The sequence below is a fragment of the Podarcis tiliguerta genome, assembly GCF_965153285.1.
Source record: "Podarcis tiliguerta genome assembly, chromosome: 6".
In the NCBI taxonomy this organism is placed as follows: Eukaryota; Metazoa; Chordata; class Lepidosauria; order Squamata; family Lacertidae; genus Podarcis; species Podarcis tiliguerta.
The window spans coordinates 57,862,276-57,882,211 of record NC_139539.1 but is presented as its reverse complement, the minus strand read 5'-3'; the positions used below and the strand labels follow the sequence as shown (position 1 = coordinate 57,882,211).

Sequence of the window (19,936 nt, the reverse complement as noted above, 5' to 3'; positions counted from 1 at the left end):
ACTGAATTCTTAAGTAGGACCGGAATGTAACTTTTCTCCCGAGAGCTCTCCTTCAACTTCTATTCTTTGCTTTTGATCACCATCCATGGCTTGCAACCAGAAGAGGTCATTTTATCCCGTTTTAATTTCTCCCCGAGGACTCCCACTTTCCCTGCAAAATTCTGCTTTTTGTATGGTTACGTTGCGCTTTTACGTTTTCGTTTTGGAAGCTTCCCCTTGTCGTTCAGCTATGTGTTCGTGTGTATAGAGACAAGAACATAGCCTATTCTATTCTTCCTACCCTGCTTCTTCTCTCTTCCCATCGCGGTCCGCTTCCTACCAAGCTCTCTTCCTATTCCCACTGCGCACCCCCCCCCCCCGCCAGCCCGGCGATTCCCCGTTAGAGCTTGAGGGCAAAAGGAAGGGCGCCCGCAGCTTCTTAGCGTCATGCGGCGCATGCTCACAACTCTCTATGGTTGAAACGCATTCCCTGCACCGGCCTTGGACCCCCGTTTCCTGTTTTGTTCCCGCGACTTCCGGTGTCGGCGGCTGTGGCGTCGGCGGGCGGGTGTCGGCATGGAGGCCGTGGAGGAGCTCGACGTGGACGTCGAGGGGGACGCAACGGCGGGGGGCGCCGGGGAAGCGGAGGCGGGGTGAGTGCGGGGAGAGGTAGGCGTCGGGCCTTCAGCCCGGGCCCCGCGCGCTTCATGCCAGGCTCCCAACGGCAGCCCCTTCGTTGGCGGCGGCTGCCTCAGGCGGGTCATGGCTCTGACCGGGGGCTTCTGTCGCCTCAGCGCCTGGGCTGGGCTTCTGGCAGGGGCCTTTCGCGGTGGGAGGGAGGTTTCTTTCCCCTCCCGCATCTTTATGGAAGTGCTCGGATCTCGCTCTGGCTTCACAGCCGCGGCCCTTAAGTCAGCCTAAAGGAGGAAGAGAACGTGTATCCTACACCCGAGTGGCTTCCTCGTGTGAATGCTACCAGAGCAAGGCATGCCTCTCCGTTCTTCTGGAGGCAAGACAGAGAGTGGTCTGCTTGGCACCCTCACGCGAGGAAGTGTCATACCCTCCCCACATTTCTCCGTTTAAAACAGGGACATCCTATTCCAGGCCCTGCCAACATTTCTCCCGTTAAAATAGGGACATCCTATACCAGGTCCTCCAACATTTCTCCCGTTAAAATAGGGACATCCTATTCCAGGCCTTCCCAACATTTCTCCCGTTAAAAACAGGGACATCCTATTCCAGGCCCTCCCGACATTTCTCCAGTTAAAATAGGGACATCCTATTCCAGGTCCTCCAACATTTCTCCAGTTAAAACAAGGATGTTCTAAGGAAAAGCGAGACATTCTGGGATCAAATCAGAAACCGGGACGGTTTCTGTAATTCCAGGACCGTCCCTGGAAAATAAGGACACTTGTTGGGTCTGTGATGTTCCCCTCAACAGCGTGCTGGTGGTCCAGGAGAATGACATGAATGAGCTCCACAGGAGTAATTTCTGACCTGACCTAACCTACCTGACAGCTGGTGGGTGGGTTTTCTCTGCTGGAAATCTTCTGGAGGAGAAATGAAACAAGAGTTCTGACACCTTGAAGACATTTAATGTATTTATTGTAGCACAAGTTCTTATGGACTTCAGTCTCACTTCATTAGATGCGTTGAGTGCCATCAGTTGCTTGCATGCATAATTTGTGGGATGGGGGCTTCTAAAGCAACAAGATCAGAGGAATATGAAATGCAAAAAGTAGACTTCAGTTTGTGTAAGCACAGTGGTAGGTTAGCCACTGCTGACTTGAATTAATTCCTTCCTAATTTTGACACACACCAATGCATAGTCACAGCACTGTCAAAAACTTTTAAATCAGTATCCTTCCTTTCAGTTTAGATGGATCTGTCTGTAGCGCAGGTGCCACAAGAATAAGTATTAACTTTCTACATTAGTTGCTCTAATGTAGATCACTTTCCCTCCCATATATTTGACAAAGGGAGGACTTTTTTTAAAAAACAACAACATTTTCTGAGTCTCAGGATTTGATTTCCTACTTGTGAGAACTGTGAGGTAAAGCATCATATGGATACATCATATGATAGCTTAAAAATTGTCTTTGCTTAAACATTTTACAGCTCAAATTTAATATTTCTTGTACTAGCAAAAGGGGAGTATAGGATAGGGTGCAAGGCTTTGAAGCATTGCAACATGTGACATTTACCAAGTATTAAAATGCTAGTAGAACTTCAGCTTCTGAGAGGATCAGTTTTTAAAGTATATGGCTTTTTTATTTCATTTCAGAAGCTATGAAAATCCTTCATCCAGCTTACTCCAAGATCATTACCTTGATTCAACTTGGCGTACTGATATGGGTCTTGTAAGTGTCCTATGAAATGGGCTGTTAACTGAGAGAACGACCATCTTTTTGAAGACAACTTAAGAGGTCTTTCTGTCATAATCACTTCAAAAAATAAGTTGGGATTCTCAGGGCATAATAAAAATACAACTTGTGCTGTTCCATGGAAACATACTGAAGTCTTTGAACGATCTGTGTTCCCAGCTAGCTGTGTAAAACAGCTGATTGGAACCTGGATTTTCTATACAGAGATCTTCAAGTGCTTGCACAAGGGGTATTGCTGATCTGTACATGACAAGGGACCTCCTGATTTCAGCCATGAAATATAAAGAGGTGTCATGCCTGTGTTCTTTACAATGTGCTTATTGAAATTCTTTTCCATGTTCTTTTATCATAGTTTTTAAGAAAGGTATTGGATTTTTGGTGCACTTAAGATTTCTGTTAATCTTTTAAATTGCCACCAATTCCCTGGGAGATTTTGAAAATTTACTTCTTCAGTTCAGCTCTGCATCTGAAAATGAGAAGTATTAGCCTTTTTTCTGGGGTTGGGGTTGGAATTAATGTATAAAACAAGTGTTCCAAAACTTATGTTTTTCTCCTAGCCATGGAGTCTTGATAGCACAATTAGTGAAGAAAACAGGACTGCCATTGAGAAGATGTTGTTGGAAGAAGAGTATCCTTTGCTTATTAATCAGCATGACAAAATAGAATCTTCACCCCAGTAAGAAATTAAGCTGTAGTGCAGGACTATAATCAATAGGCTACACTTTGTGATTAGAAATTTCTCCCTGACTACCTGATGGAAACTCTCATTAATCATCAAGGTGCCAGACATCTCTGGCTTCTTTAACAAGGGAGCCTTGCTGTTTTTATCCTTCTACTTGTGTCTGATTAATAATTAAGGTCTGGTGAATTAACATGGCTCAGTCAGCAGGTTTTTGTGCCCTTTGAGTAGTCCTTTGTTATTTATTCGTTTTCAATTACAGTCCAATAATAGCCTCATTATAACAATACCAATTTATAATACAATTATTAATACCAATTATTCAAATACCAAATTATATAATTTAGATAAAGTGGCCCTCCGCATGCTAAATTTGATGATTTTCTTTATTTCTGCATTCCAAAATCTTATTAGTTTCAGTAACATTCCAGTCGTAATAATAATCCCTTATACAACAGCTGCAATATTAATAACTTCTATTTGTGTTGACACATTAAATGATTTATAAAACTGTAAGTGAGGAGCTCAAAACTATATCCTTGTTCTTCCTGTGTATGGCAGTTATTCTGTCCGTGGTTCTTCTTCCTGTCCTTGTAAGATATTATGTCTTTCTTTCCCCCAATTGTGGCTGTTATCCATCATGCCTTGGGCGGAGCTGATACCCCGTTGTTGTTCCAGAAATTTCTGCATTGCTCCATCCCGTGCTTCATTGTTTTGCACCAAGAGCTTTAACAACTGCTGCAAAAGTTGCTCTGTCCCAGTAAATAAAGTGTTTGTCATCATTTTTCCTCTCCACCTGGGAAGAAGAGTGGTCTGTTGATCTGCAGATGACTCAATAAAGAACCTTATCAGTTCCTTGGCAGTTCGCAGACTCCTTTCACCCTTCCTTTCAACTGAAGATATATGAGCAAATATACGTCCAATTAAATTCCAAGCCCTCTTAGCGTTATTCAGTTCACTTTGTAAATAATAAAGACATTAGAGGGTTTTCTGCAGGCAAAGTGCTTTTGTTCTCAGCGCCTCCCTGCCCCCCACATTCCATGCCAGAGCGAGAGCCAGGTACCGAGACGAACTGCAAGTGAAGCCCATTTCCCCCACCCCTGGGCAGAATTTGCAAGGATGATTACCCGTAATCATCCTGGTTTTTCCTTTGCCAACAATATCCTGATGTCATGAGGGCTGCCTTCATTAAGGCAGAGCGCGGAAGCCCAAAAAAACCTTTTCATGTGTTTATTTCTTTGAAGTTATCCCAAGACAAATGTCTAAAATAAGTTTCAGGAAATTTTGCCTCTTTTGGTTTTTCTTTTGGTTTTCTTTTGTTTGTTTGTAATTTTGTAATCCCAAAACAGCTGAGCTTAGCTTGTATTAATTTAAGAAAAGTGACTTATTTCAAGAAACAGCTTTTAAATTCTCATGTTGTTATTGTTGTTATTTAAACGGGCTTGTAACTTTTGAAAGATCATTTGCAAGGTTACTGTGGTGAGTGCTTGCTATTTCTCTCTCTCTGTTCTTCCTCCAACCTGTTACTGAAAGTTGCACAGTTGGTATCAATTTTCTGGCTTTAAATTGTAATCGTAGACATGCTTAATAGGGAGTAAGCCTCACTGGACGTAGTTGGACTTACTTCTGACTTTTGTATTTCTCTGCATTAAATAATGTTCTACTAGTGTTTGCAGTTAGTTTATAGCTAAACCGTGTACTACAATTTACAATCCATTGGACTGCAGTTACAGATTTTTGGTATGATAAATTATTAATTATGAAAACAGTAGCATGCAAAGAACCTCATTAACAGTACTTTAGAAAATCCTTAATGAATTCCAGATACTATCTATCTAGCAAATCCCTTCCAGAAAAAATTTGGCATGAACTGAAGGAAAGTGATAAAAAGTGCGCAAAAAGGTAATGTGGAGTGTAATATTTCAAAGAGGGGGGAATTTGTGTTAAAAAGACTCGCCATCTTTACAAACTTGCCTTTGTCTTGTTTTGCACTTTACAGCCACAAGAAAGAAGCAAAAGTAACGTATGTACTTCTAATGTCATGGCTAAGTGTTAAGTGATTGTACTGAATATCTGAATACCTTTAGGACTCATGTTGATGCTTTAAAAAAAAAAAAAACCTGCAAAAATTGCATTTTTTACACTGGTTTCTTTGTTGCATACCCTGACACCACCTCCCACTTCTTTTTAAAAATCTAGTTTTCTATTTAGGCAGTTGACTAAAATGCCTATACCCAGTTCCCAAGTATATTTATGTACATGTTATTTCTAGTGATCGAGATTATTATTATTTTTTAAATGTATGTTTAGATACCATTTCCTGGCATCTTTTTGTTTTACACAAATGCATTTTGCTTTATTTTTATGTAAGGATACGCTCACCTACAAAATCAGCTAGTGGATCGCTAAAGTGGACAGTGAAAGAAAAAGAACTATTTGAACAAGGACTGGTAAATATTTCCTGTGGTTAATGTTTTTAGTAGTAAATGCCATTAGAAGTGGAAATCTCAATGTTCTTCAAGTAATTAAAAGTGTTTAAGGTACAGTTGTACAGCATGGCATGTTATTTGTTTTAAAATGTAACAAAGTGTTATACAGTGTACCTTTAGTGAAGAATTTTAATACTAAAATTGTTTCATGCTGGATGAGATTCCTATGCAAGCCTACATGAATTTTTAGATGAAGTGAATTACTCATGTATGGTATTTGTGCCTAGCTACTTAATGGGATTTTTTTAGCCATGGGCTCAAGTACTTTTCCTTTTCCTTCACTTTCTCAAAACTCTTATCTGCTATCTTAACACATTTCTTTTGGTAAAAAGCTGCCCCAGAGTGGGAGAGAAAGAGGTTTTTAGTAAGCAGGTAACTTAGATGGGGTAAAAAAAGTAGTGGAAGCTTCAGATGACTTGTTTTGACTTGTTTTGACTTAAGAGCTGAAGTTGTGTTTATTTTACATTAGGCTAAATTTGGCAGAAGATGGACAAAAATTGCCATGATGATTGGAAGTCGCAATGTTCTCCAAGTAAAGAGCTTTGCCAGGCAGTACTTTAAGAACAAGGTAAACTTGATATAACAACTTGCAGTTGACAGAATGACTTGGTAGCAAACCTTGCCAACAGATAACTAAAAAAGGATGACTTCGTTTGAACCTTTCTTTGTAAGTCTCCCACAGCCAATGATTTTTGCTTTCATTTTTAATTTCCTGTAATATTGACCGCCTGCATTTTTCAAAAAGGGCTTTTAAATTTGATTAAACTTTAAGGGATAACTCCACTGTTCTTTGTCCACTGTCAACAAAGATCCACAGGGTTATCCCCTATGAACCTTGCTCAGACATGAGCAGCTGAGGTCCATAAGAGGAGGACTCTTACCATACGACACCATACTGTACTGCTAAATTTACTTAATAGAAGCTTCTTAAAGTCTGAAGCAAGAAGCACATATTTTTCTTTTTCACGATCAAAAACAGCTGGTTAAGTTTTTAGCTGGCAAATGCTGAGCTGTGATAGAAATTCATATTATTATTTGGTTTGATAAGCTGTATATTTCCCTTGTGAATGGCATTTATCTGGTGAATGTCATTCACCAAAATTGGCAAAATTAAAGGTCTTTTGCAAGAGGGCCTAGTTTTTATTAAGAAATTTAAGGAAACAACAAGCAAACATGACTTTAAATTAATAAATGTCTATTTTTAACTACTGTTATTCATTTAGACTTTCTTACTTTGTCATACTTAACTCATTTTAATGTACTTCTCTGTTAAGGCAAAAACGGATGGCTCAGAAAAAGTGGAACTGCCACAGTATGTCAATGTTCCTCTTACCAGCGTCAGTCAGGATGATGAAGGGAAGGTGATGTCATGGGCACTCTTAAGAGGTCGGGCAGACCCTAATCTAAATGCAGTGAAAATTGAAAAATTATCAGATGATGAGGAAGTAGACATTACAGATGAGGTGGATGAGCTACTTTGCAATGTACCTCAGCAAGAAGCTGGAAAGTCTGATTTATTAGATATTCCAAAAAGTCCATCAGGAGAGAGCAGTTGGACAGAACCTATCTTGGATTCTGCTGGACACATGCCTTCAGTTCTGTTAACATCAAGATTAATTCCAAAGCCAGAGCAGAGCACAGTTGAGAGTCTAGAGACTGCAATGTCATGCTCTGAGAACAGTGGTCATGGAACCATGGTTTCAGAAAATCAGAAATGTGATGGGAAAGGAATTTCTGATGATACCGATTGGTTTCCGAATCCAGAGAATTGCAGAGAACAGACAGACTTCACTGAAAACAGTCTTCTTTTCCATCCTTCCAACCAACTGGAAGAGGAGAATCAGATAGATGCAGAGGAGCTCAAACCACCAGATCAAGAAGTAGAAATAGATAGACAAACTGTACTAGAAGAAGAAAAGCAGGCAATACCAGAATTTTTTGTGGGACGACAAGCCAAAACACCTGAACGCTACCTGAAAATTAGAAACTATATTTTGGATCAGTGGTAAGCAATATAAGCCTGTTGGAAAATTATACAGTAAGGGGAATGTATGCAAAGCAACGGTGTGGATATTTAATATCCTTCTTTTATGCAATCCATTTTCCAGACAAGTGATAGCCAGTTCCTTTATTGACTGCAGCTGGTAGATTGTATCTTCCTCCTTTGGAGCTTGACCAGGGTGGGTCATTGGTTAGCTCAAAATTACACATGTTGTGTGTTGGCTTGCTTAGCCCCCAAAGTAGGGAACCTGCCAGGCCCTTGTCATTTAGCCCATAAGGCTGTGTTGGCCAAGCCACACCCATGTGTCCTACACCTGATGTCATATATGATGTCATGTATGAGGCATGAAAAGAATGTGATTCAACCAAAACGGAGCCCTGCACACAGCAAAACAAGGAAAGTAGCTGATTGTCGGGGCTCACATAATACATTGCCTTTACCTTCATGGTTTGATTTCAAAGCATGTGGTCAAAAATGGGACATCTGACATGAGGTGATGGATAGGTGGGCAGCTGTGCCCACTTGTTAATACTTGGCCCATGGGGGGTTGGGAGATAAGGCTCTGGCTTAGCCCATCAGAGATGACTTCTGACCCAGGTGGGCAAATCTCTGCATGAGTGGAATGGTTCATGTTTAATGGACTGCTCCCACTAATAGGATACATCAAGAAATATCAAATGCTGCTAACTTAATTGCCCAGGTAATGCTTTATTTTATCATTTGTGGTGGTCTTTTATTATAGGGAAAGAATCAAACCAAAATATCTGAACAAGACTTCAGTACGCCCAGGGCTGAAGAACTGTGGGGATGTTAACTGTATAGGACGGATACACACATACCTGGAGCTAATAGGAGCAATTAACTTTGGTTGTGGTAGGAAGAAAACTTCAGTCTGTTCATTTAGTTTTATATTTTTATTCTGCTTTTTTACAAGAGTCTCCAAAATTGCTTGCAATGTTCATCAGTTCTATCGTAACACATTTACTATATAGAAACTAAAATCAGAAAATAAATGGGCCATGGAAAGCATATGGGGGCACATTTAGAAACAGATATTTTAAAATTCTGAACAGAAAGAGATGGAAAACATGACCAGTGTGGTTGTTGGTTGAGGCAGAAGTTAGTCCAGAAGGTGCCATGTGGCAATCCTTCACTTTCTCTTAATTATAAATTTTACCCAAAATATTGTCCTTCTACGTTGTATCCTATACACCAGATTTTAAAAATGTGCTTATGTAAAAAAAAAAAAAGGGGGGGGGACTACTGTTTAATAGCATTCCTGTTCTTTTTAGTCTCTTATGGTTACCATGGCTGTAGTGGTGTCTAGAAACATGTGACTTTCTTGGACAGGTGATGATTAGTCCTCCTAAGTGTTAGATCTGTTGCCATGGCAGCAGACTGTGGCCAGCTAACCTCCTTTGACTGCCTGCATAGATGCTCAGAATCTACATGTAGTTTGTTTTTGCGTCCATTCCCCTCTGATAGGCTTCAGAAACCCTTCCTTTCCCTCTTTTCTTACTCAAGTTCCTTGTCTGTGGGAAAGCTAGAACAAAAAGCAAAGCTTTAAGCTCAAACCTATCCTCCAGTCATGGTCAAATGGATCCCCCCAAGAACCACAGAAAGAACTTGTACTGGGTCAGCTAAAACCTGAAAGTAGCTGAATCGAACATAGTTGAATGGCAAGGGGAAGCTCTGCCATTATGTGACCCAGTTTGCTTGTCACATTAAGTAATGCTTCTAAAGAAACCATGGTTTGAATACTGTGAACAAGCAGCATGCTAGTTCACACTGTGCAAAAGACTTTCTAAATGTCCCTGAGGGACCCAGCCACCTGATCTACACCATTTGGGCCTACGTTCATTTTTGGATAAAGCCATTCAATATTTTTTTCACATTAAAAAAGGACAACTCTTTGTCCTTTCTTTTCTTTTAAAGCTTTGAGAAATAATTGGACCGGTACTATATATTAAGTGAATGGAAGCTAAGAGACACCTGCTGAAATAGTGTATCGTTCAATATGGCCTAAATGCCACTGCCACCTGATATCATTCGTGTTTTTTTCTCTTAATTTTCCTTCTAGTGTTGTCTGTGTAGCCCCCTTGGCTTGGTTGGCTCAGGTGGCTAAACATTAGGTGGCATCATTGTTTTGTTTGTGAGACACTTACTTAGTCATGACTTTCATGTTGTGAAGAACAATTTAAAAGATTTATCTTTACCTCTTGGTGATTATAATTTAAAGACATTCAAGAGTAAAGCCATCATTTGCTTCTGACAACCAGGTAGCTCACTTCTTACGCATCTGAGTTAGTTCTCTTGCTCATTTCTACAGAGCAGGCGATATATAATAGACCACAGCAAGTTGACAAAATTCGACCCAGAGAAGGCAAAGACACTATAGAAGCATATCAGCTTGTGCAGCGTCTACAGTCTATGGTACGATGGAAATGTAATTTATGTGCCACATTTCTTCTTTTACTGCCTTTTGATCACATTCCTGCAGTGTGTGACTATAGTATTGCCGATTGGGAAGCCAACTAGAATACCTTTTCTCACAAACATTGCTTAGATCTTTCTGGGCTAAATAAATTATGTATTGGAGTTCTGCACATACTACTATTTTTGTATGGGGCTTTTTAAATTATACATTGCTTTCAGGAAAGAATGTTTGTCAAATACATAAAAAGTGGCTCTTTGGATCCAGTGCATTTCAGTTCGTTGACTGAAACCAAATAACCCATCTTTTAAGAAATCAAGTGAATAGGAAAGAAATGTATATGCAAGATGTGTGTTTATGTGTATGTCCAGCAGCTGTAATCAGACGCATTTTTACTTTGATTCAGCATATACTTTCAGGGGTTCTTAAAGCTCCACTGAGTATCTCTACTATAAGTAGAAACCTTCCAAATGATTGGTGCATAGAAGCAGAAGTACTGGATGCTATGCTTTATGGAGTGAATAAATGGCAGTGCTGGTTCTTTAATTCTTATAAAGCATGTTTCTACGCTATCTATTGCCAGCTTGGAATTGGCCCACATCATTTTGGAGTATAATAATGCAACATTCACTACGGGCCTAGGTGGCTGATGGCTTGACCTTGACACAAGTTCAAAAAGTAGGTTCAGACCAGTCCAAGTAGACCAGTGATCTGTATTCAGAAGCTTATTGTGAGCATGCCAATCCACATTCTGCTACTCCACAACTATATGTGAATTGCTTATACAAATACTGCTGACTTTATGCCTTTGAACAGACCTGCACATGTGTTTCTGTTTGCCACAGCGTACAAGGAGACGGCGCGTCAGAGACCCCTGGGGAAACTGGTGTGATGCCAAAGATTTGGAAGGACAGACTTTTGAGGTAACATCACTTTTAAACTTTTCTGATATTTTTCAACTCCTTGCGAAAGTCAAGCTGTTCCTGCAGTGATACGCTTTCATTTAATTATGTGAGCTGTAACTGTAACCCACCCTTTGAGGTTTCAGGGTGGCTTACAAAAATTTAAACTTAAGTAAAAATATTAAAATATTGCAAAATAAAAGGATAGAGGATTGAGAAGTCAGGGAAAATAAAAAAAAACCTTTGCCTGATGTCAAAATCCCATGAAGGTAAGAACTGCATGAGCCTCTTTGGGTGAGCCCTAAATCTGGTGCTGCCTCTGTCATGTCCCCCATTACTTGCCTTTTTATAAACTAAAAAGTTCCACGTTTTGTAATCTTTCCTCTTAGGGAAGTTGCTCCAGCTCTTTGATCATTTTGTTATTGTGTTCTAAAACATGATTCAAGAGCCAATGACCAAAAGTTCAGAACCAGAGGTCATCCATGAAATTTATATGCTGTAGGTTTAAAACAGGCAAAAGCATGATGTGCTTCATGTAATGTGTGGAATAAACTGTTGCAGCAGTAGCATAAGTAAATAGATCTAAAGTTCGTGAATGAAAGGTCTTCATGTAAATAGGAGATAAAATACTTGGGTTTGGGACTTCTGTGTTTTGAAACAGCATACTTCTTAATGTCAAATACCACTGAGAAGCCATCTTTCCTGTTTCACGAGCTTCCCTAGAACATCTAGTTGGCTGCTCTGAGTGCTGAAGTAGGTGAACCTTTCAGTTTGACATACTATAGCTATACAGTGGTCTTAACAGAAGCACCATGTAGCAGGTCGGAAAGAGGTCCCTTGTCTAGAGGTAGAGTGACAAAATCTTATGCTGTTTCATAGTTTGCTTGAACTTGGAACAGTAAATGGGAAAGTGAAGGAAGTTCTTCCAGCTTTCTATAAAAACAAACAAAACAGCTGCTTTTGGTCTTGGTTCCCTGAGGCTCATCTTAACAGTGACAGCAGCTGTGGGCACCTACTAAATTCAGGACAACTGAAGTTCAGTGTGCTTAAGCCCACTGATTGAGCTTCAGGCTGTTTTAACTAATCAAGATGTTTTGTTTTTAGCACCTTTCTGCTGAGGATCTAGCTAAGAGGAGAGAAGAGGAGAAGCTGAAACCACCAAAAGCATCTAAAGGACAAAGGCAGCCCAAAAGGTTTACATTTTTGTATATGCCTACAACATATTTTAGAAAAAGTAGCTTATGTTACTTTCAGTATGATTCCTGCTTATCAGCAGCACTTACGTTGTACTACTTCACAGAGCCCAAAGCGCAGTTCACAAATGCGGAGATACGCCTGTGATTCTTAAAAACTACCACATAAGTCTACAAGTTCAAACAATTTGTTAGTTTTGTATATAGTAATTAAAACTACAATAGAAAAAAATGTGATTTTTTAAAAAAATGAGTTTTCCCCTTTATTAATTGTATATTTTCAGAGTAATTTTCTTTCATTTTATAGTTCATTTGATCCCTTTCAGCTGATCCCTTGCTGTTCCTTCACAGAAGAAAAACCAGTAAGTATGAGTTAATAAATAAGCAAGAGTACACCTTTGTTTACTTAAGCAGGCTTTCCTTATCATTTTTATCTTTTCAGGAACCATTCCAAGTAACGGTAGCTGCAGAGGCACTTCTCATCATGGATTTGGTAAGAACTATACTTTATACCCACTTTCCCGATTTGTTTGGGAAGGCTTGATCCATGCCAAAACCACAATTACCCTCCATATTGCTGCTGTTGAGACTATTGCTATACCATCTGCACCCATTAACTGGCCAAGCTTTTTTTCCCTGGCTTACCTAAGGCATGGGTGATGGCTGTAGCAGCCCATAATTTCTTGTTTCTGTAGAAGATGATAACCCTGAGAAAATCTCTAACCAGGTTTGGGAATAAGCTGTCATAAATGTGATGCTGCTGCACAACAGTATAATGCTTCTTATGAGCATGGGTGATTAGTCATGCCAGAAGAGAAACTCAGAATGTTAATATAATCACCTGCAAGGGAAAAGTAAATTCTATCTTTTAATACCTTTCTTGTTGAAATGGGCGAATATTTGTACTTTTGCTTTTTTCATCTGTTTTTGATCCACAAGTAACTGTTGGAGCCTCAAGGGCACTATTTAGTGTTTATCCTACTAAGTAAAGATGGCTATGTAATTTTTGATCTTCACAGTCCCTTATGGCAGCAACAAAATGCCCAGGTAATGACCTAGTTTAGCCCCAGGAAAAGGGAGGGAGTACATAAAGCTCATTCATTCACATATCACTAAACCACAGTTTAGGGTTGGATCTAAGTGCAGCATCTGTGTAATTATTGGTGGTAAAGCAGAGGTATGAAGAGCTTTCAGGGTGTGGGTGGGTGGGGTTATCATACATGGTTTCACTACAGAACTCTTCAAGATATCCAAATGATTTTTTCTTATGTCTTTAGCATGCCCATGTTTCAATGGCAGAAGTAATAGGACTGCTAGGTGGAAGATACTCTGAAACTGATGGAATAGTTGAAGTAAGTATCATGCATGTTTAAAATTCAGTAACATGAGAGCAGGCCTTATCCGGGGTGGCTCCCAGAATGTGGAATGCCCTTCGCCTCAGAAGAATGGCTGGTGCTCACTGTAATGCCCTTTCAGCACCAGCTAAGACCCATCTACTTTTCCAAGGTTTTGTGGAATATTTTTTTTTTGAAACTACAGTATTTTTAAAAACTTTATTATTATTTTTATCTAGTTTTATCTGCTCCTTTGGGACATTATTATAATATTTATGCTTTAATATGTTTGTAACCTGTAGTAATAAACATAAACACAAAACAGCCTTAATCTAGTCTAGTGCAATAGGCATTAAACCAGCCTATTACGAGGACCAGATCTTAGTACCTGCTCACGTGCCCAGAGGGATTAGAGGGAAACAGGATTTTCTTATGATTTATGGGGGTATCTTTGACCCCAGAGGCTATTGCAACATCCATATATAAGCATCCTTTAAGCATCTTACTATATCCTTGTAATACTTTTCCTGTAGTCATTATGGAATTCAGGATGCTGTTAGTTTTTTGAACAATGGAGCAATCCTACACCCAAGAAGCTGGTTCGAAGGAAGGTGGTGAAAAGTATACCAGATTTAAAGTCTCTTCAGGAGCAGGGCTACATATGGCTGAGTTGGCTTAAGTGTAGCAGCGGGGAAACAAGCCTTTAAGATAGTGTTTGAGTTCTATCACCCTTTTTGCTGTCTTAACTGTAATCTCCTGTCACGCCAGCTTAAGTTCAGCCAGGCTCTGGGGGGAATATGCCAGCGTATGTATTGCTGGACCACAAGGATGAGGAGTTATGTCAGCATACCCTTGACTACCCTGAGAACCTCCTGGCTCAGGTGACATTACGCTGGATCCTAGCCCTGTTCATCCCAGCAGATCTTGCTCTATCAGATTGCTCCCTATGTGTATTGTCCTCAAGAATCAAACACTACACCACCACTAAATTGTAAGGCCTCTAATCTGATTGATTTATTACAGATTTGCGCAGCAGAACCGTGCAATAGCCTCAGTACAGGATTGCAGTGTGAGATGGACCCAGTATCTCAAACACAGGCATCGGAGACACTTGCTGCTAGAGGTTACAGTATTATTGGGTGGTATCATTCTCACCCTGCCTTTGACCCTAATCCTTCAATACGAGATATTGATACGCAGGCAAAATACCAGGTAACAACCCCCCCCCCCCGATGTGTGTGTGTGTGTGTGTGTACAAGGGGACTGGCTTTGCTTTATTGATGTTTAATTTAATAATATTGAGCAAAGGAAAACTAGAAATGATGTAAATGGTAATATTTCCAAGTACTATCCAAATAATTTATTGACCCTTTACTTTAAAGTGACTACTTGTAATTGTAAGATGGGGGTTTTTCAGAAAGCAAGTTTGCATTGCATTCTTGATTATTTTCATAGACACAAACTTAAAAAAAATAAAATTATTGCCCTTTTATATTTTTCCATACAGAGCTATTTCTCCAGAGGTGGGTCAATGTTTGTTGGTGTGATCATAAGTCCTTATAATCGAAATAACCCTCTTCCGCATTCTCAGATTACTTGTCTGGTAATCAGTGATGAGACCAGTCCTGATGGATCGTATCGTAAGTGTTTTTTAAATTTTTTTCCTAATGCCTATTTGCTTCCTATCTTCATCATTTAAGTTACATTTTGAAAGAGGGAAAAAATGGTGACTGGTAAGACAAGGGAAATAATATATATAATTTAAAAGAAAGAATAAATATAATACAATAGGCTGCAGCCCTAACCCTGGTTACTTCCAAGTAAGTCCCATTGGATCCAGTAGGGCTTCCTTCTGTGCATACATGGTTAGGATTAGAAATTTTGGAATATAAGATTTGCACTGTAAATAATTTACTGAATGGCGATCATAATGTTAATCCTCACAGAAAGAAATCACTGCATGTTTTAGGGGGTTGTGGTAAGGGTGTCTTTTAAGAAATGAAACTAGCAATAGCACAAGATGATCAGGAATCAAGGATTCATTTGAATCACTCGGTTAAGAAGAGAAATGTTTTTGGGTGATACACAACATTAGAGTGGAATTGTTGAGATTAGTGAATCTAAGTAATTTATGTTCACTGACTGCAGTGAATCTACTCTACAGTAGATGGATATTGCCTTCTGTGTGTTGCATTCCATGGCCTGGTTGGGATGGAACAGTAGAATCAGGATTTAGGGGTTCAGATTGCACAAATTCCTCGCACCCACCTCTTGCATGCAAATTCCCCAACCCCCCTCTACCCAGATGCTGAAAGGTAGATTAAGAACGCTCCTGGGTTTGTTTTAACTATAGTTAATAATGATAACCTGTAGATAGAAGGGTAAGGTAGGGAAGGAAATTCATGCGCATGGGATGGAGGCAGCATGTAGATTTGAGACTATTCCCTGAACACTAGGTCCTGTTACAATTAATCTGGCCCAACTGTTTAACCTTGTGCTCCTCGTTTCTATTTGTATACAACTTTCCTCTATGCTGCAAATTGCTTATCCTATAAGTGGGGAGAGGGGGAACCTCATCAGTATCCATGAAATGTCTGAGGGTCTGTAAGTATAGGAAGCACTTTTTCTGAATTTGAATAATCTAGTTAAACCTGAATCTTAGAAAATACTATTATTCCAAAAGCAGTTTTGATAAATGTGAAGAAAAAAAATATTTTAAAAATAGAAACCTGATCATATGGCATAGGGTGAAAATCTAAAAGTGCCAAAGTTAGTCTTTAATCTCTCAGTGACAAAGCCGATCTTGAAATCCCTCTTTTGATATTATCATTAATACTTTCCTTAGCAGATATCCTGAGCATGAGGACAATTGCAGTTTGAATAAATAAAAATGCAGATTTATCTTGCTGGGGAAAGAGGAGGAGGAAAAAAAGTATTGTCAATTTCAGCCATTGAAGGTTTACATGTGCAAAATGTTCTGCATATGAGAGAGAGAGAGAAGCAGCTTAGTGCTCTCCAGATACATTGAACTACAACTCCTATCAGCCCTGGAGTAATGGAAGTTATAGTACAAAACATATGGGGGGCACCCAGTTGGGGGAGCCTGGCTTAAACAGACATTTGTCATGTGATACAGGACCAGAAATAGAAGTCCAGAGCACTTTGAATGAACAGGAGTTGTCCCGTGCTTCAGATCAGTCTAACTTTGCATTCAAACAAATATTTCTCCTTCACAAAATATTGCTGTTAAACCTAATTCTGGGATTGAAGCTATTTCAGGCTACAACTAGGCTAAATGGGCTCACTCTTGACGGTACATTGCTGCTTTATGTGCACATATTTTTGCTCTTCTCAGGGATGTAAGATACGCATGTCAAAAAGTAGGAAGTGTAATATTCCATGCATAATATGTTTTAATGGCTTGCAGGCCTGCCATACAAGTTTGAAGTGGGACAGATGTTGGAAGAACCTAAATGGGAATTAGTACTGGAAAAAACACGATGGATAATTGAAAAATACAGGATGTCTCATAGGTGTGTGGCTGCTTCCATTTCAGAATCTTGTAGTAAGCCAGTTCCAAATTACTGTATTTGCATTTCAATAGAGAATGTTTTTATATATCGACTGATACAGTGTTGTCATATTTTTCCAACAGCTGGGTGCCCATGGATAAAATCTTCCATAGAGATTCAGATTTGACCTGTCTGCAGAAGGTAATAATTGTAAATACATTTGCTTCTTGCCTATAAATACCTAAAGAAGCCTAATCTTGTCTACTTATAATAGAAATCTTAAATATTCGTGGAACTGGGTTGGAAGCAACAGGCATATGCAAAAGCTACCCAAATGTAACTAATGTTTGTTGGCTACTAATGTTTTGTGTTTTCCTTCAGGGTAGCTTGTTGTTTTGGTTTTTGCAAATGGATTTCAAAATGTTTTCATAAAAACGTCTTTTGATTTAATTGTTACATTTGAGGATGGGCTACAAAGTAGGATGTTTTCCTGTCATGGGCATCATTTTAGGTGCCTGTCTCTTAATAGAGGAATGGGTGTCTTACATAGGCAGTGGAAAACAAATTTTAGATGCTGCTGTGCGGAATTGTTTTTCTTGGTCTGTAGATAGAGATATCCACAAATTAGAGGGGTTCTTTTGCTTTGGTCACTTTTGCATGGATTTTGGTAAAGGATACGTATAGAGTTATGAACATTTGTGACAAGTTGCACATATAATAGTACATGTTAGTAAATTTTAAAGTTCAAATGTGTTAACACACTGTGGGATTATTCACTGCTTTGACAGTTCTTTGAACAGAAGCCAGCTGTTGAATGAATGAAAGATCTGTGTAAGTGGTCAGATACAGTTCAGTTAGTGCTAACATATATAAAGTAAGTCCTCAGGGTATTTGGATTAAGGAATACCAATAGATTTGTGATGGCTTTTCTTCCTAAATGTTCCTTCAATGCTGGTTTGTTTGTTTTTTCTTCAACCTGAAACTAGTTGTTGGAGTGTATGAGGAAGACTCTAGGCAATGTGGCAAATAGTTTCATCGCTGAAGAATTCCTGGCACAGCTAGAAAACTTATTCCTTTCAACATACAATAGTGAGAAATGGAATGATACTACTGAAGAAAATAGCATGTGTCCAAATGACCTGCCAATATGATAGTGCTGAAAAGAATAAATGCTCACTTTATTATAAAGTGTCCATTCTTGAACGTGACAGCATCCACTGCGGGTCAAGAAAATGACTGTTACTGAAAGACAGTGTGAAACAATCATGACAAACTTTCTGATCTCTGACATAACTTCTAATCTTCTGAAATTATGGTTGTGTTGCAAAGAGATGAATGAACTTGGCAGCCCACCACTTGGATAAAACAGTTGCACCATTTGTTGCCCCAAATAGCTGAAGTGATAGTGTTCTGCTTGGACCAAGAGCTATTAGAAATTTGATGTTAACATAAATCAGTTATATTGCCTACTTTGTGCCATTTTAGGGAACACCCCTGTGTTATACATTTCAATGTCTAATGTATCTGCAAGCACATTTTGTCCAGTGGATAAACTGAGTTGTATTGCATATTGCTGAAATCGGGAAAGGATGGAAAACCACAAGACAACAAGGATATGATTTCTCATTGAGCATCTCAGCCTCGAGTTTCTCACTTGATGCGTGCCCAGCCCATTCAAGAGGCTTACTGCTTTCAACAGAAGTCTGCAGTAGCAAAACAATATTGGACTAATAAATCCTTCATATCAAATTCTTCTATCCAGATTAATTGTATAGATTTGCAGAGTTTGGGTGGCCTTGTTCATTTCTCAAGAACTAGGGAAAGAAGGCTGAGACTTTCCAAACAGAAATTATGAATTGTGCTTAAAACATTCCCTTGACCCTTGGGTATCACAACTCAGAATATGTACTAAATATGAAAGACATACAAAGGAGTAAGAAATTTTCTGAAGGATTATATAACTTTATTCTTGAATCCCAGGTGGACTTTTTTTTATTTTTACCCTGTGGAAGTTATGGATGAATGTGCAACATGTTCCACTTTAGCCCCTTTAGTTCAGTATTAGAATATATTTGACTCAGTAATCATCTGCATGCAAGGGACCCTATATCATAGTGTACTAGGTGTATTCGCATTGCTTTTGAAATATTACCGGTTACTTGACTCCTTAGACCATTACGACTTCCAAGTTGCATGTGATCCAATGTCTCATCTTCCCCATTGAAATTCTAGCATATTGCAAAATAATATCTGGGAATTCCTCTGGATTGGAATATCCAAAACCATAGTTTATGTTTTACAGAGTTATGTGATAATCATATTGCAGCTTCTAAATTTTATTGTTTACATCCTTATTGTAAATCTGCATATTGCCATATGACAGCAATGTAAATATTGTATATTTGTACAGAAGAGAATTACTGGACTATTTGACCCTCATATAAAAGCACAATACAGGTATATTTGCCCGTGATGTCTTTATCAGGAATCGAGAAGGATTATATCATTAAAACAATGCAAATAACTCTTCTTGCTCACATTGCCCCTTCAATAAATTGTGTGAAGATGATTTCACTGTTGTTTGGCTTCAAATTAGTATTTCTGTACATAAAAAATGAAAAAAAAAATCCCATGAACATTGCAGATTTATTTGTTTTTCTCTCATAGATTTGCATTTAGGAGCATCATCTTGTATCAAACCATTAAGTACTAAATGCCTGGGGTTCAGCTAAACAGGACAAGATCAATTTCAATTTCTAATTGCACATATTTCGAACTTTGGGTCAAAAAGCCAGGCAGACTTTGTTGCTTGTTCATTGTGTGTAAATATTAAGGTTTTGCACCGGCCACAAGATTTGGTTTTCATCCTGATTTGGCATTTATTTGGAAATTAGACTGCTTCATAGTTTGTCAGAGTCAGTTCTGTGTCCAAATTTGCTTTAGAAAAATTAAGCTTAAGTCCCCCTATTGTTAATCAAAAGTGGCTGAGGATTTTTTTCTCCTTTTCTTTTGACAGAATTAGATAACA

General features: G+C 39.0%; 2 protein-coding genes across 3 annotated transcripts in view; one reads left to right on the top strand and one right to left on the bottom strand.

Moving 5' to 3' along the window:
• LOC310680970 (uncharacterized protein) overlaps nucleotides 1-339 on the bottom strand; it is a 133,548-nt gene extending 133,209 nt beyond the window's left edge. The window contains exon 1 of the transcript XR_014513023.1: nucleotides 281-339. The gene's annotated coding sequence lies outside the window, so the exon portion shown is untranslated. The remainder of the gene's footprint in view (nucleotides 1-280) is intronic.
• Nucleotides 340-495: 156 nt separating this feature from the next.
• On the top strand, nucleotides 496-19,477 carry MYSM1 (Myb like, SWIRM and MPN domains 1). 2 transcript variants are annotated; one of them, XM_083448036.1, is made up of 20 exons: nucleotides 496-632; nucleotides 2,264-2,339; nucleotides 2,921-2,991; nucleotides 4,867-4,944; nucleotides 5,042-5,065; nucleotides 5,414-5,492; nucleotides 6,001-6,099; nucleotides 6,806-7,536; nucleotides 8,276-8,406; nucleotides 9,863-9,966; nucleotides 10,813-10,890; nucleotides 11,974-12,062; nucleotides 12,370-12,424; nucleotides 12,505-12,555; nucleotides 13,340-13,414; nucleotides 14,420-14,608; nucleotides 14,904-15,036; nucleotides 16,824-16,929; nucleotides 17,052-17,109; nucleotides 17,895-19,477. In XM_083448036.1, the coding sequence occupies exons 1-20, from the start codon at nucleotides 556-558 to the stop codon at nucleotides 18,057-18,059; spliced, it is 2,469 nt and encodes an 822-aa protein (XP_083304162.1). In that variant the 5' UTR covers nucleotides 496-555; the 3' UTR covers nucleotides 18,060-19,477. The 2 variants fall into 2 exon arrangements, with proteins under 2 accessions (XP_083304162.1, XP_083304163.1); XM_083448037.1 differs by having other exon boundaries at nucleotides 518-1,030.
• The last annotated feature ends 459 nt before the right edge of the window (nucleotides 19,478-19,936 follow it).